General features: G+C 36.6%; 1 protein-coding gene across 1 annotated transcript in view; it reads right to left on the bottom strand.

The window, feature by feature from the left end:
* Positions 1-1,334: 1,334 nt before the first annotated feature.
* Positions 1,335-15,414, bottom strand: part of HSD17B4 (hydroxysteroid (17-beta) dehydrogenase 4) — a gene marked incomplete at its 3' end in the record, with an annotated part of 44,717 nt that continues 30,637 nt past the window's right edge. The window contains exons 18-21 of the mRNA XM_009078838.1: positions 7,586-7,655; positions 3,497-3,603; positions 3,100-3,186; positions 1,335-1,424 (exon numbers count right to left, since the gene is read on the bottom strand). Coding sequence (XP_009077086.1) covers positions 1,335-1,424; positions 3,100-3,186; positions 3,497-3,603; positions 7,586-7,655 — 354 coding nt within the window. The remainder of the gene's footprint in view (positions 1,425-3,099; positions 3,187-3,496; positions 3,604-7,585; positions 7,656-15,414) is intronic.

Genomic DNA, 15,414 nt, shown 5'->3' with positions numbered 1-15,414 from the left:
TAACCTAAACCTACTCTCTTTCAGTTTCAAAGTATTCCCCCTTGTTATGTTATTACATGCTCCCGTAAAAAGTGCCTGTCCATCTTTCTTGTACGCTCCCTTCATGTACTGAAAGGCCACAATTAGGTCACCCTGAAGAATTCTCTTTGCCAGACTTAAATACAATTCTCTCAGCCTTTCATCATAGGAGAAATGCTTCATCCCTCTAATCATCTTTGCGTGCCTTCTCTGGACTTGTTCTAGCAGGTCGATATCCTTCCTGTGCTGAGGACCCCAGAGCTGAATACAGCACTCCAGGTGGGATCTCATCAGAGTAGAGTAGAGGGGCAGAATCATCTCCCTCAAACTGCTGGTCATGCTGCTTTTGATGCAGCCCAGGTATCACCCAATATTACCCATTCTGTGACTAGAAGCTTTATATGAATGTCACTATGTCAGTAAATAATGTCAATGCACTATGTTAGTAAATAAATGTCAATGCATTAAAGTTTCATCCGCTGCAGGCAGGAATCAGTGGGATTAGAAAAGGTATAGTTTATTAAGTCAATACACTGTGTTTAATGTCTTTTAGACATTAAAATGTCTAAATGTCTCAAACATCTTTTAGATCACATTAAGAACCCGGAACATCCTGTACAGTTTTGTCTTTGGTGGCAAATTTAGTACCCAAAGCTTAAGGCATCCATGCATGTGGAGGATTCTTTAAAATATACATAGTATAAAAAGCATATTGTGTTAAGCCTAACAGCATGTACAAACAGCTCTAGGAGCCTTTTTTCAAAATAATTCAATGACAAAACTGTTCTTTTCTATGAGTACATTATCTCATTTTCACTTATTCTAATGCCTTCCTGGCACTCTCACTGTGTCTGAAAAAACTGAGAAAGGTCAGTCACATCCTACACAGAGTTTGATCTTGAACATCGGCAAAATAAAACCAAAATGCCTGTTCTACAGATACAGCCCCAAATTATAGGGAATAATTTCAATTTTTAGTTATCCGAGTGCTCAAAATCTGTGCCCCTCATTGGTACATGCCTCACTTGTTTAGTAACATATAGCACGATGCTTGTCCTAAGAGTTCAATTAGCATCAAGCACGTCCAACTACTTCAGCAATCCCATGTATCTTAAAACAACTGGAATTTTCCCATGAAATAGATCAATTAACCTCTGTATCTTAAAAGTATGCATTAACATCTCTGAATTCATATACTCACATCAGTACTGCAAATAAGACTGGTAATTGATCTAAGTATTTCTCCTGTGTTTCTCACAAAAATAAAGCCTAACTATGCTGCTTTGCACATTAAGACTTCTACTGCTTCCCCTTACCTGCAGAGGCTCTCGAGCAGAAGGCTTATCCAAGGCTGGCACTATATCCACATAGCCCCCTGCAATAGCAACTTCTCCAGTCTCCTTGACCTGTAGGGGAGGGTAAAAATACATGAAAGAGATGACACATTTGCAAAAAGTCACAACAGAAGAGCATCCAAGGAGTCTTCCCTATAATTTTTAAATCAGAGATGAAGAAAAGAGAAAACATGAAAGTTACACAATGAAAAAAACCCCACCCCATAAGTGTGCTATAGTCTTGAGGCAAGCCGTTATACTATGCTTTACAAAGAGCTCTTCAAACAAAACAATTACTTACCTCTTGAGAAATTTTACCAAAACATATTGCTGGCTTTATGTCCACAAAATAATAGAAAATCCTTATTTATCTGAAAGTTTACCTCCAGTATTATAAGTTACTGTCAATGTTTTTTCATAGTTCTGAGGAAGACATTGTTCTAAAATGTTTTTCCTTGAGGCAGATACTCAGTTGTCAAGAGTTGATCTAGACAGTTTCGCTATCTCCACATGCCTTCTACTGCAACTTGCAATAGAAACGAGTTTTTAAGCATTGTAAACTAAGAAAGATTACAAGAACAAGGAAAAATACCTGAACTCCCTTCCAATTTAATTTGTTGAAATAGGTAAGTCAAAGAAGAAAATGGGTTTCATTCTGGCATTGTCTCTTTGAGGAGTCTGACAAACCATTCTGACTTAAGGCAGTTAACAGAAGATGGCAAACAGATTCACTAACAATGCATATAGAGTTATACAATAAATAGCCAACCTGGAGGACTATCCAGTATCACAACCCAGCTTATGGTGCTGTATATAACAATTACTCAAATCATGCCTAACAGTTTGTCATCCACTGCCATGGCACCTCAGACAATACTGAAAATGGATTCAAACCAGCATATCAAAATTGTATGTCCACTTTTAGTTTGATTCAAGCACATTTTATGTCCAGCACAAAGATGGCTTTAATTCAGACAAATCCAACATGCAATAAGAAATAGAAGTCTCCACAACTTATAACTATTCAAATAATATTTTCTATAATCCTGTTAAACCTTGTAATTTCTCTCCAAAACTTTTACTGAACCACACACAATTACATCATTCAGCCTTTAGACACAACAAAACAACTCACCCTGTTTACAAATTCCAAAGGACTTGGAAGTGTATCATGAACTCTATTAATTCACACTGTACATGCAAACTCTCACAAGTAAATACTTGAATTCTAGAAATTCTGTTACTATGTCCAACAGCTACGAAATTTCCATTTTTAGGTCAGTTGCTCCATGTAGCTGCAGCTTAAGTTTAACTCAATTTAGGCTAAATTTGTGGCAAGTATATTTGCATAAGCTGTAGGAGTTGATTTAAGATAAATCAATGTTTTAAAAAACAGGTGCATACACAATGTTATGAGCAACTGCAGAAAACTAGTACAAACTATGATGACCTGAGGATGCTTGCTTTTTGCTCTACACAGTGGACCAACAGAAAATGAAACACAATGAAATGAGTTCTCATTTAATAAGAGGGTATGAAGTCCTATAAGTACAATGGCACTTTAATTGCAATCCTAGTGACACCATAAAATAAGTAAGAATATTTCATTCCATTTACTTAATTACTTTATAAAACTTCCGTCAATAGTGTGCTTGATGACTCACTTTTTTTTTGCTTCCCCTCATATCCCCAGTCTTTTAACCAACACATCTTTCTCTAAAGCCCACAATGATGAGATTATTCTGACCTTGGTCTGAAAATGGATTCTATTTCCTTCCTTCCACATTTCTGTTTGTAAAGTTTGCCCTGGGAAGACTGGTTTTGCAAAGCGAACCTAGAAGCAAAACAAGACAAAAAAAGTGGGATTGTGAACGGATCCGTCATACATATATGCAAAGCTTAAAAGAACAGGCTCTACTGAAATCATAGAAAGCAAAGAGAAAAATTAGTCAACTATCAAAGTAGAAAGCCTAAATATTTAAGTAAACATTCAAGACAGAGACATTGAAATGCATGCAGCAGTAAGTAAAAGCAATTCTGGCAGTTAAGACAGTACCAAAGCCTCTTCCCCACATTAAAGATTTCTTTCAACACTAAAACCAGAAAAATCAAGAAAATTAACTGCAAAGAATGAACACACAGACCTTGATTGCCTTGAATCTGTTCACATCATTATTTGCAAACTGCTTCAGAACATTCCTAGCAGCAAACCCAAAGGTGCATAGTCCATGAAGTATAGGCTTCTTAAACCCTATTTAAAGAAGCAACATTTTAGTATTTCTAATATTAGGACTTTGAATCTTGCTTCTATGAATACCTACACTTTGTTAATAGCTTTTTCACCCAATAATGTTCTTAAGCCTATTTATTTTTACTCTAATTTATCTCACTGAAAAAGTGTCTGTAACCATTTATTGTTTCCTCTACTTTAAGACAAAGGCAAGCAGTTGCTGAGAACTGGCATTCCAACACTGTCTATGCTCTGTAAGACTCACAGGTAGAATTAGTCCCTGTCTGTAGAAGTGAAAAAATGAAAAATAAGGAGATTAACTGTTTTAGTACATGAGCATAGGCACACCAGACACACACTTACATGGTAGCATGCGTACCAAGGGTAAGAGATATTATAATGATTAAAGAGTGGTGATACTAAGACTATATCATGCTTTCCATTTTGAATTCCTATTCATGGTTATCAACAGTCTTCTAACGTAGTGCACACTTCAAGATTAACTTTTTTTATTTAGAAGTGGAAAAAAACCCTGAAAATATTTCAGAAACTTTGAGCACATCTACAAAAAGAACGCAGAAAATACAATTAGCATTTTTCTTATATCGTATAACATTTTTTGCGAAGTTTCCTTGCACTTCTATGCATTCCAGCCAGAGATGGACCTTGGCAGAGGTTTGTATTTTTTGTATTACCTTAGCATTGAATCTTTCTCGAGTATTGTCAAAGTCTGACAAACCAAACCTTTGAAAACCAGGCCGCGATTTGCTGAAGTGCAACAGTTAAGTTTTAAGGATGCTACTTGTATGTCCTCATCCCCTAACAGGTTGCTATGACCTGACAAGGCTGTAAACAGTAATTGTTCAGACTTGCAACCGCTCATGGAATCCAGACAGATCTGTCTACCTTCAGCTCTGAAACCAGTTGCTTTGCCCAGAACTCATTTGCTGCTCTTTTCTGCCAGTCTCTTTATGCTGAGCTTTAAACAACTCCTCATAACACCTACACAGCATGAAATATTGTCCCGAGGGACAATGACTGGGAGAAAAAGCAAAAGCAGAAAGACTCTAAAAAGTCTAGCCTGCAGAGAAACAGAAGATTTAAGAAACCATTTTCAAGACAGAGAGAAAAAAGGCACTATGACTCTGTCCCAGCTTTGGCTGGGATATAATTAATTTTCTTCCCTAGTACCTGGCACAGTGCTGTGCTTTGAATTTAGTCTGATGTTTTGGCTGTTGCTAAGTAGTGCCTAACCTAAGCTAAAGACATTTCAGTGTCCCATGCTTTGCCACTGAGTAGGTGCACAAGAAGCCATGAGGAAACATAACGAGGACAGCAGACTCAAACTGGCCAAAAGGGTATTTCATACCACAGAATGTCATGCCCAGTATGTACACTGCGGGAAGCTGGCCAGGAGCTGCTGATCACAGCTCAGGGATAGGCTGGGCATCAGTCAGCAGGTGGTGAACAATTATCTTGTGCATCATTTGTTTCTCTTGGGTTTTTCTTCTCTTCCCTCTCCTTTTCATTATTATTATCACTAGTAGTAGCTTCATTAGTATTATAATATTTCGCTTTGTTTCAGTAATTAGAGCATTCTGATCTCAGTCCATAAGTTTTACCATATTTTCCCTCCAACTCTCCTTCCCATCCTACTGAGGCTGGGGGTGAGGGGGAAAAGGAGAGGAGAAGAGGGGAAGGGGAAGGAATGAGCAAGTGGCTGTGTGGTAATTAGCTGCTGGCTGAGGTTAAATCATGATAGATTCAAAGCTGGAGAAGATGGGAATTATGAGACAGTCCAAAGGGAAGACAATGCTAGCAGGATTAAACATGACAAACAGAAATTTTGACTCATTAGGTTAGAAGAGAAGACATGATAGAAGGACAGGCTAGAAGGAACATGACTGTGTTTTCTCACTGTAAGTACTGCACTCTGATCATTCTGCCATTTCTTTCCTGTAAAATATCTGAGTATGGACACTTTGAATAGCAGTCTCTTTTGTGTGCAATGTGCACTGTTCTGAAAGCACAAAGATACCATGCAGTGAATTTTAAAACAGACTAGTGACACAATTGTAACATCATCAGTACTTGATATTTCTCATTCAGAATGTTATAGTGACATTAAGCTCTTCAACAACTTAGTTCAATTTGCCATGCAAGAACCTGAAACCATCACTCTTCAGAACTCAGAAACAAATAAACATGATCCTATTTTTCCCAGTATTTTCTTAATGGAAGTAATGCATACTCAAACAAAAATTCCATAATGCAGTAAATTACTTTGTATCTAGACTAGAACAAAACCAAAGTAAATGCTGCTTTTGCTCTCTGGCACCTGGAAATACTCACAAGATACAGAAATAAAAGCACAGGAATATAAACAGGCTTTTTCATGTAAGGATATCTCCTCTGAAATATTACCCACCAGAAGGCTTAACAATCATGCTGGAACAACTGAACACATGCTGAATGCTTCCTTCCAGCACACACTGGTGAGTGCCAGTTAAAAAGAACATACACAAAGGTTGTTACCAGACAAGAAGGTGTGTGCACATGCCCAAAGAAAAAAGCTTTTGCATAACTAGAAACAAACGTATTTGTGGAATACCCCTGCAGTAATATTCCTCTTTGCTTGTACTTACATTTTGTATAGGTATTTCAATGGTAGTGCCACAGTTCGAAAATCCAGTGCCGCAGTTCTATGTTCAGACAGATGCTACCTCATCTAGAGTGTATTTCATTTTCACTGTCTCTAAGTGCCAGTGCTCTTTGTGCGAGCAGGTAGAAGATTTTTACTCCACTTCTTTTGTAAGGTTATTAAAGGATTACCATTGTTATTTTAAACACTGGGTTTTCAATTACAGACATGTATTTTTCACTTCCAGCATCTTCAAGAGTAAATATTTATCCAAAATCATCACATGAACAAACAATGGAATGGTTTAACAGGCCAGAGAAATCTCTTTACGGTCTCTAGTATTCGACTATCATTACTTATTAACCCAAATTACATAGAATTAAATAAAACTGAGCTAACCAAACAATTAGTATGCACTTATGAAAAGAGATAATTTGTGAAAGTATGTTAAGTGTGATCTGAACAAGGAAGCATTGCTCTGCTCTATTTATCTTGGTAAGAACACCATACAATGATATATGTATATTAAAAAGAAATTCACCAGAAAACTGCTGACCAATTATTATAGATCAGTATTTTCACGTAACATTTATGATGATTGCATATATAGTCAGGAAAATTTCTTAGGTAAATCAAATTGCTGTATGCCTGGAGTAATCATACTATATTACTAGCAAGGCCTGAAAAGAACGCTGAAAAATAACTACAACAGGATATTAAGAAAACAGATCCTTTTTCAGCAATTGCATCTCTTCAAGAATCAGTTTGTGCAGCCTCTCATTTAAAGCTCTGGCATGCAGAACTACATCAATGAACAAGCTAACACACAGGTGTTAGCAAGAGGTGCAGTTAAGCAATTTTGCAGGAAAGATGTGCTAACAAACTCCATCTCTCCTGCTCTCCTAGGATTATTGAGACTGAAGAGACCACATAGAAGAACAAAAAATTTCACTGAGACCAACATAATCTCAAAATTTAGATGGAAAGAACTACACATTGAAGAATGTACTAATTCCTTCTGAAGCTCCAATAGTCAATAATTTCTGGTTATGAAACAGAGACTGTAACAACAGAATAGTGGCAACAAACAATCTCTAAAGGAACATGGGGTGGGAGGCATGTTTGCTTTGTAGGAAGAGTCCAAGCACCATTCTGCATTTCTAGCTACAAGGCGCAATGCTTCAGAGTGAGCTGTCATGTAGAACTTTGAAGACATCTAATGGTGACTCTAAGAACAGCTATAAAAAAAGCACTGCTCTCTCCAGGTAGTTAAAGATGTAAAGACAAAGTGGAAAAAATATTAAAACTACATTTACATTGTCCTTCATCCAAATATTACTACAATGGTATCCCTCAGCTCACCTCCAAGAGCAGCAAAACTTGGATCAAGATGTAAAGGATTCCAATCTCCACTCAGACGATATAAGGCAGCCTTCAGAAACAGAGAAAGAAAAATGTAGAGAAAAATGGCAGGCAGAAAAAAGCAGGAGTCACTCCAAAATTCATGTCAGATTAATAAACTTATCACAATCTACTTTACTAATCCTTAGATAAAATACTCTACAGCAAAGCATGTAAAATAGAAATTAATTACTGTTGTGCAAACTGCCAAAGCTCCAGGAAAGTGCACCAAGAACCATGTGTGGTCTTGGTACGTAAAAAAATAAAACGAGTGCTTCATGGGAGGAAAACCCAACATACTTCACTGGCATACAGATCCAGCTTCACTAAAATTTGGCAACAGTGAAGTAACGCGCTTTCTAGAATTTATCCACAGGTTCATCAGCTTGAAGTCTAGTTTTAAAGAGTCTTTTTCTTGACAGATTCATCGACAACATAAAAAAACCTTATATGTGAAAACTTCATTTTTTAAAACACACACACTACAATATTTCTCCAACAATTCATTCATCTTGCAGAGATCAGAAATATCCTTATTACTCCCTTTTAAAAGTAACATGACTGACTAATTGTGATACACTTCTCTCATAGCAGATTCATGGGCAGCTGATCCCAGTATTGAAAATAAACCCACAAAGTAACACTTTAAGCTTTCTAGAAGACTTTGGCTTCATGTTAAATATTCACTTTCATTAGTAAAAACAGGGAAATAGAGATTTAGTGTGTTTTATATACTGTGAATGTCAATAAACCTGAGAAATAATGAAATATATGGCTACTTCAGGTCTCTGTCCTTATGTAGCCTTAGCACTTCCATTATCAAATCTTATATTTGCTGTATGCCAGCAGTCCATAACACAAGAGGCAGGACAAGCCAACCAGTGTACTTTTCTGGAGTGGTCTTATTCGTGGTCAACAAATTCCAGTGAAATCCAGTTACTCAATTACTGTGGAATACTCTCTAGTACAAATTTCCCCAAACTACAGAGAAAATCAGTACATCACACTAACTAATGCTAATGAAGACTTCAAGAATTTAAGAGTCAATATGATGACATACACAAATTGAATGTGGATTTAATTGGAAAAAAGCTTTTAAGCTGAAAATAAACTGTATTTTAATCAAGAACATTATTGGCCTTTGGAACTTCTTATCACCAAACATTTTTTCCCAGCATTTTGAACTGGGACTATAAGAAGCTTGCAGATTTCTCTAATGGAAGAAAATAAAAAGATTCCCCAAAGGAATTATTTTCTCTTATATATCTAAAACTGTTTCTTCTATCAAATCTGAAGAGGTTCTGAACTCATATTATCATTTTAATCCACAATCAATTTGTTTTATTTTTTTAACCTCTTAATGTTCAGGTCCATTTCTTCAAGTATCTACAGCTTTAACACTAAGCTCTGCCTCTCTCACACATGTCCTGGTAACCTTCATCAATACAGTAAGAGATTTGAGCCTCAGTTACTGTGGAACGTAGAAGAGTTTGACACTACGTCTGTGTATGAGAATTGGAGACACACAGCAAGAAGAAATTCTAAACAGCACCACAGCTCAAGCATGAAAATCTTAGAAAGGCAAATACTCAGCTAATACTACTTCATGGCTGTTTATACAGTTGTTTGCTGTTTTTGAAACACTTTTCCATCTGAAAACAAAGATGTGTCAGTATGATGACATCAGTGGATCTGAAATTTCTAACTGTAATTCTACTTTTGGCCCAAACATATATTTACTATAACATTTTTTAAATTATCTTCTAACCGATCCTATAAACATGAAAACAGCAATTTCATACTAACGTAAAACTGACATTCCAGAAAGGACAAAAGAGATGGCAACTAATTTGGTGAATATATCAAGTTATAACACTATAAAAGATTTTTAATGAGAGACAGGCCTTTAGTCTCTTTTTAAAAAAATAAATTTCAAACTGACAATTTAAAGGGAGTTCCTCAACAGATTTCTACAAAGTAGAAATCACCTTTCATTACTGAAGTTTACTTTCAGAAGAGTCTTGAATCTAACAGCAAATTGCCACTTGAGAACTAGAAAAAACACCTTCCAGATATTAAATTAAATAATTAAATGGCTTTAAAACCACATTAAAATTCGACAGTCTCATTATCTTTGCTCAGTTCACTGGAATTTTTTATCAGAGATGTCAGGCAGCTATTTTCACAAAGGAGCTGTTGTAAAGAAATTTATTTCAAACTAAATAACATTTAGTTGCAGTTCTGGAAAATTCATGTATGATTAAAAAAAAGACATTTCTGTTTTAAGCCCAATCTTAAAGATCTAGATATGCAGCTGTTGCTTACTAAAGCTGTAATAAGAACTAGCCATTTATATAGGGTGATAATAAGCACTACAGGGGAAGCAATACTTCCACCAAATGCTTGTCAAAATTACTGCAGTAAAAAATACTTGTGCTTTGCTGACAAAATAAATGTAGCATTTAGGAAATAATTAGGTTCAGAGAATTAAAATGTGAACAATGTAGTTAACAAAATGTCTGACATGCAAATGTGGGAAATTATACTTGTCTTTTTGGATTTTCAATAACTATAGTGGCACTAGTCACAGCTACAAAACACGTAGGCTGAACTGAATAAAACAGTTGCAGAGCAGTTATTTCAGATTCAGTGAAGCCAAATCAGGCCTGCCAACATACTTCACTTACCACAATCTTTGGTATTACTTCATTATATAAATTACCGTTCACATGAGAACAGAATTGTTTTAAAGCCTTTTTGGTTCTACACTCTATGTTCCTTGAATAGTGACATTTCCTGAAGACGTGAGTAACAGCATAAAAAGCAAAGCAAAACAAAAGAAAAAAAACCCACCAAAAAAAACCCAACAAACAAAAAATGAAGAAAAAATGATGCATTCTTGGAGGATGACAAGAATCAACTGATGTGGAGCATTAGATTGAAGTCAGTCATAACATGATTAGATTGTTGTCCAATTAATAACACAAACTGTCAAGTCTTATTTCCTAAGAATTTAGGAGTTCTGCCAGACCACAAAAGACAAAGCTATATTCAACCTGTCGGTGTCAATTTTTCGGTCTTCCTGCAGACTGCAATAGACATCAGCGGTAAAGCTCACAAAAAAGGAAGCCAACTATCCATGCACTTTTCTCTTCTAACTGGGTAGAAAAAGAGCTCAGACCAAGAGCTTGTCTTACCAAATGTATGTGTGTATATATGTATACAGGTATGTATACAAGTGGACATGTATGTACGCATACTTTATGTAACTATTTAAGAGCAAGTAGTCAAGCATTCTCATGAAGAAAAACCAGCCATGATCTCATTTCTGCATGTCAATGAGCTCTCATTTACATTAACAACAGTGGGTATTTCCAGTTAAACTGGTAACCTAGATGCTTCAAGGGCTCAATTTTAGTACAGTACTTAGGTAATTCACTGTACATAAAACTTCCCCACTACACATTATTTATGTATTTACTGTTTGTCCGTACTAAATATTTTTCAAATTTAGTATCAACTTACATATTCTGACACAGGCCTCACAGAACTTTAGCCATTTTTCAGTAGCATGGCAAATGTACAAGAAATCTTTCCCTTAACAATGCCTCTCCTAATTAAAAAGAACAAATCACTTTAGTTTGGGGAACTTCAAATGAAGTAACAATTTTCATAGCCTGTACTAAGACATGCATGGATAAGAGAAAGACAAACTTTGTTAATAACTTCATTTGATAAGGCAGACCATCTTGTTTAAACACACTCACTGCCAGACTAGTACCTTTGCTTGTTTTATCATCTTACCACACAAAATTCTAGCATAATCCAAGCCTCAACTATTTTTCAAAATTGCCATGATTAGAAAATTATATTCTGATCTTCCCAACAGGTATAAAAATGGAGGATTGGGGGTTATATAAATTTTGAAATTAGCATCACAACATGTGGCAAGCTTTTCAAGTAATTACTATTACAAATGCTCACTCACTAAGCAATGGTTCTGAGAGTATTATCTCTGCACACGGAAATCTCTAAGCAAACAAGGAAAAGGTTATCAAGTCCTAGCAAAGGCTTCACATCCCGTTGTTTGGTTTACATCATCCTTTGTTGTTTAGTGCTTTTGTTTCTGTCATGCTCTCCATATTTGTGAACCTACTACAGCATATCATTTTCTCGATCATGAAACAAATTATTCATGCCTCAAGTAGAAAAAACCCCCACCTGAAACTCTCAGGAGGGTCTCTTGTGCTATTGTCTGAAGTTCATTTAAATTTAGATGTTTTCAGTCAATGCTGTACTACAATCTTTACAGAACAGGACATAAAAAAAATGTCAGAATTTGTCCTTGTAACCATATTTTGATGGCAACTATGTCCTAGCTTCGCTGCCACACAACCGCTTCATTTCTCCTGCTTGTTGCCCATGCTACATGCATTGGCATAGATGCACTTCAGTTGGGCTATTAATCCCACAACCTTTTAGGGGTGAGAAATCCTAATTTCTACATTATGTTCTCAGGCACTTCCATAGTGTCTAACACATCAATAACCTTTGTGCCTTTGCTCATGTATGGACCTCCACCTCCTACAGCCATTGAGACAGCAGACTGAAGGATCTTCTTGCATACTGTCCCCGAAACACTGGTATGCTGACCCTGTGCTTAAATCCAGGGATCCTAGTTTTATCCTTTTCCCCCTTCAAATCTAGTTTAAAACCCTTTTCATGAGGCCTTCCAACTCCTATGCAAAGACTCTTTGCCCCTTTGAGGCAGATGTACCCAGTCTGTTGACAGCAGGCCTGCAGCTGTGTAAACTGACCCATGATCAAAAGACCATAAATCCTGCCAGTGACATCTGGCTTAGGGCCAAATATTTATCTAGTGGGTTTTCCTGTTTCTTCCCTCATCATTCCCTATGTTCTCTAAAAACACACACAAATATTTTTATATGCTTAGGATGAAAACACGTACAAAAACTACGTAGAATAAAGGATGATCTTCTACAGCTAAGTATGTACATCCCAACTACACAGAAGCTAGTAAGGGTCTTATCACACCATCCACAAAGCAAATAAAGCCTCATAATACTGAACCTGTTGGCAATAGGCAGAAAACATTTCACAGTAGGTTTTAGTTGAATAGTTCATTATGCTGTTAAATGTTTCCCATACCCCTCCAAGATGTCTTTCTTCCAAGATGTCTTTTTAATAAGCTTTTATTGTAAAGTCCACTCTTTTACAACAAACTAGATTTTGCATAATTGTCTTCACAAATGTTTCCAGTTACACTAAGAACCATAGAAGTAACTGAACACGACATGGTGAAAAAGTAAACTCAGGTAGCTCTTGGACAGCAGCATGAGCAAAAGGACTGCAAGACTGAGAATGACTCAGAAAGGGAAGGTCATTCTTTCAGTCTTAAGTCACAGGATGCTGGTAACACTACTTTAAACAGGACAGGTGCCAATTAGTTTCTCCTCTTTCACAAAAAAAAGTAATTGTATTTTTTAAATAAAACCCAAACCACTAAAAACTAGCAGCTTCTTCACACCCTGTCAGTCAGTGCTAGATTTATACCTGGAACAGAAGGTTTACACAGCATTTTTAGATTAGTCCAGCTGTGAATTTACTGACTCTCTCAAAATCTCCGAAAGAGCAAAGAATTGTTATATTCCCTAATATATTTATAGTACATATATGTCTCTTTTTTATGCTGCTCACTGTATCACATTCTCAAGAACCACCATTTGATGCTATACACCACTCCTTTGAACACTCTCTGTACAACTAAAATGCTTCAAACATTTATAAACTTCCTTACTTTATAGACTAGAAACTACAAGACAACAGAGAAGATAGTAACTGTCAGCAGCACAAACCAATTCCGGCTTTCCAGTGTAACATTTGAAGGCCTAATTTTTCAAAGCGCCTCACATTTTTTGATGTGCAGTGTACAAGTTCAGAACACAGCTCCTATGAATTTCAATGTCAGCCTGTGATGCTCAGATACCCTCCTGCTAGTCCATCTCCCAAATTCCATCTTCTAATCCTCTTCTCCCAGCCACTGAAGAAGGATCACCCATGTCTGAGTACTTTAGGATATCTGGATAACAGTTGCCCACAGACCATTATGAACAAAGCAAAGAAAATCCACTGTCAAACAACTGCAGTTCCAACCAGTTACTAACTGTGAGATCATTTTCCTCTCATTACTCCTTTTCAGAACACAACTTCTTGCAATAAATGACACAGGAAAACTGACTTCCTACACTATCTCCGCTCATGCCTAGAGGCCTGTCTTTGCCTGCAGAAGGAGTTAATGAAGGAGAGGAAACAAACACACCATTTATGCCTGCACAACTGAAAACTGTATCATAAAGCATTGCACACAAAGTGAATTAAGACTACAAAAAACGCAACCCTTATTTGGAATTTTTTTTACACTGCAATATTTAAAACATTCTCACAGTTTTCCAAATAAAAGCAACATAAAATTACAGGATATTAAAGAGCTATTCCTCCAACAGACCAGTATCAGGCTCAGTTTTATCAGCTCCAACGACTCTGAATTTTGAAATTCTTGAAAGCAAGGATGGCAAATTTTCTTCCTGACCCTGGAAGCCACAGAGCAGCAGTATCATGAGCTTGAGATAACCAAGCTGCGTGGAACAGTAGCTCTGGCAGAAATTCAGGTGTGACAGCTCATATGACACTGCTTTGCAGAGACTTAAAGATGACACAGTTGCATGTACACAGCTGGTCACAAAGCATGACAGGTTGAGACACCATATTTTTCATAATCTGTTTAAATGGTCTTTTTTACCTTCTTGTCATGTGTATTTCTCCCAACCGAGATAACTAACAAATACACAGAGTCAGAATTCAAAGTAAAATTATTAGCTGTTTAACTAAAATGAGCTGACATTAACAAAAACTTCAAACTCCTACAAAATCTACATAGCATATCTTTAGTTTCTCCATATTGCAAACAGGGAGCTTTGAGAAGAAAGTGGGAGGAAACAGAATAGTAAAACTGAAATGACTTCTTGAAAAGTTCCATTCTACTGGGCTACTGTTACGCTGTTTATTCATTGCCACAACACTGTGTATTCTGAATACAATTTCTGATATTTGAAGACAGAGAACAGTTTATTTTTTTGGAAGACAACCTGCAGAGCATCAGAATGCCGTGGAGCAAGCAAGCAAAAAATACTCAATGCAACAAACCACACAAAGTTCCCAACAAATTCAAGACTCCTTATTTGTTTCCTTCCTCAGAAGGGACTTGCATTACTTAAGATATCACCCACTTCAAATAAGCACTACAGCTTATTTTGTGTGCCATCAGAAAATGAATTCCCAGGAAATGAACACATTTGGGAAGTGTGTGAAAGCTCTACGCAGACAAAACTCCACAAAGATCCAGGCCAATCCCTGTCTGTGATTTTTCACTGCATTAGGAACCATTCAGCAAAATCCATTTGATTGATTAATTTAAGTCCCTGGTTAAAAAACTGGCAAGTCAAAAGCACTGTAACTACATTAAACATTCTTCCCTAAAGGGTTGAAATTGAATGATATATTCCTTGCTAAACGGCTAATAGTCAGACACTCTCTACACTGCCTGATCTGCTGTCAAAAGGTCTATTTTATTCAAAAGATTTATGGCAATGTATCTAGTAAAGCATAGCTCAGGTTACACAGAGAGAACAAGCTCAAAAAATACTACTGCACTCACGCATCTCTACAGGGCAAGATAGAAAAATTGTCATCTAGTTCTTCACGGAAAAATT

Source organism: Acanthisitta chloris, unplaced genomic scaffold, assembly GCF_000695815.1.
Source record: "Acanthisitta chloris isolate BGI_N310 unplaced genomic scaffold, ASM69581v1 scaffold11217, whole genome shotgun sequence".
Lineage (NCBI taxonomy): Eukaryota > Metazoa > Chordata > Aves > Passeriformes > Acanthisittidae > Acanthisitta > Acanthisitta chloris.
The sequence above is the reverse complement of the archived record's forward strand: the minus strand, read 5'-3'. Positions and strand labels throughout refer to the sequence as shown.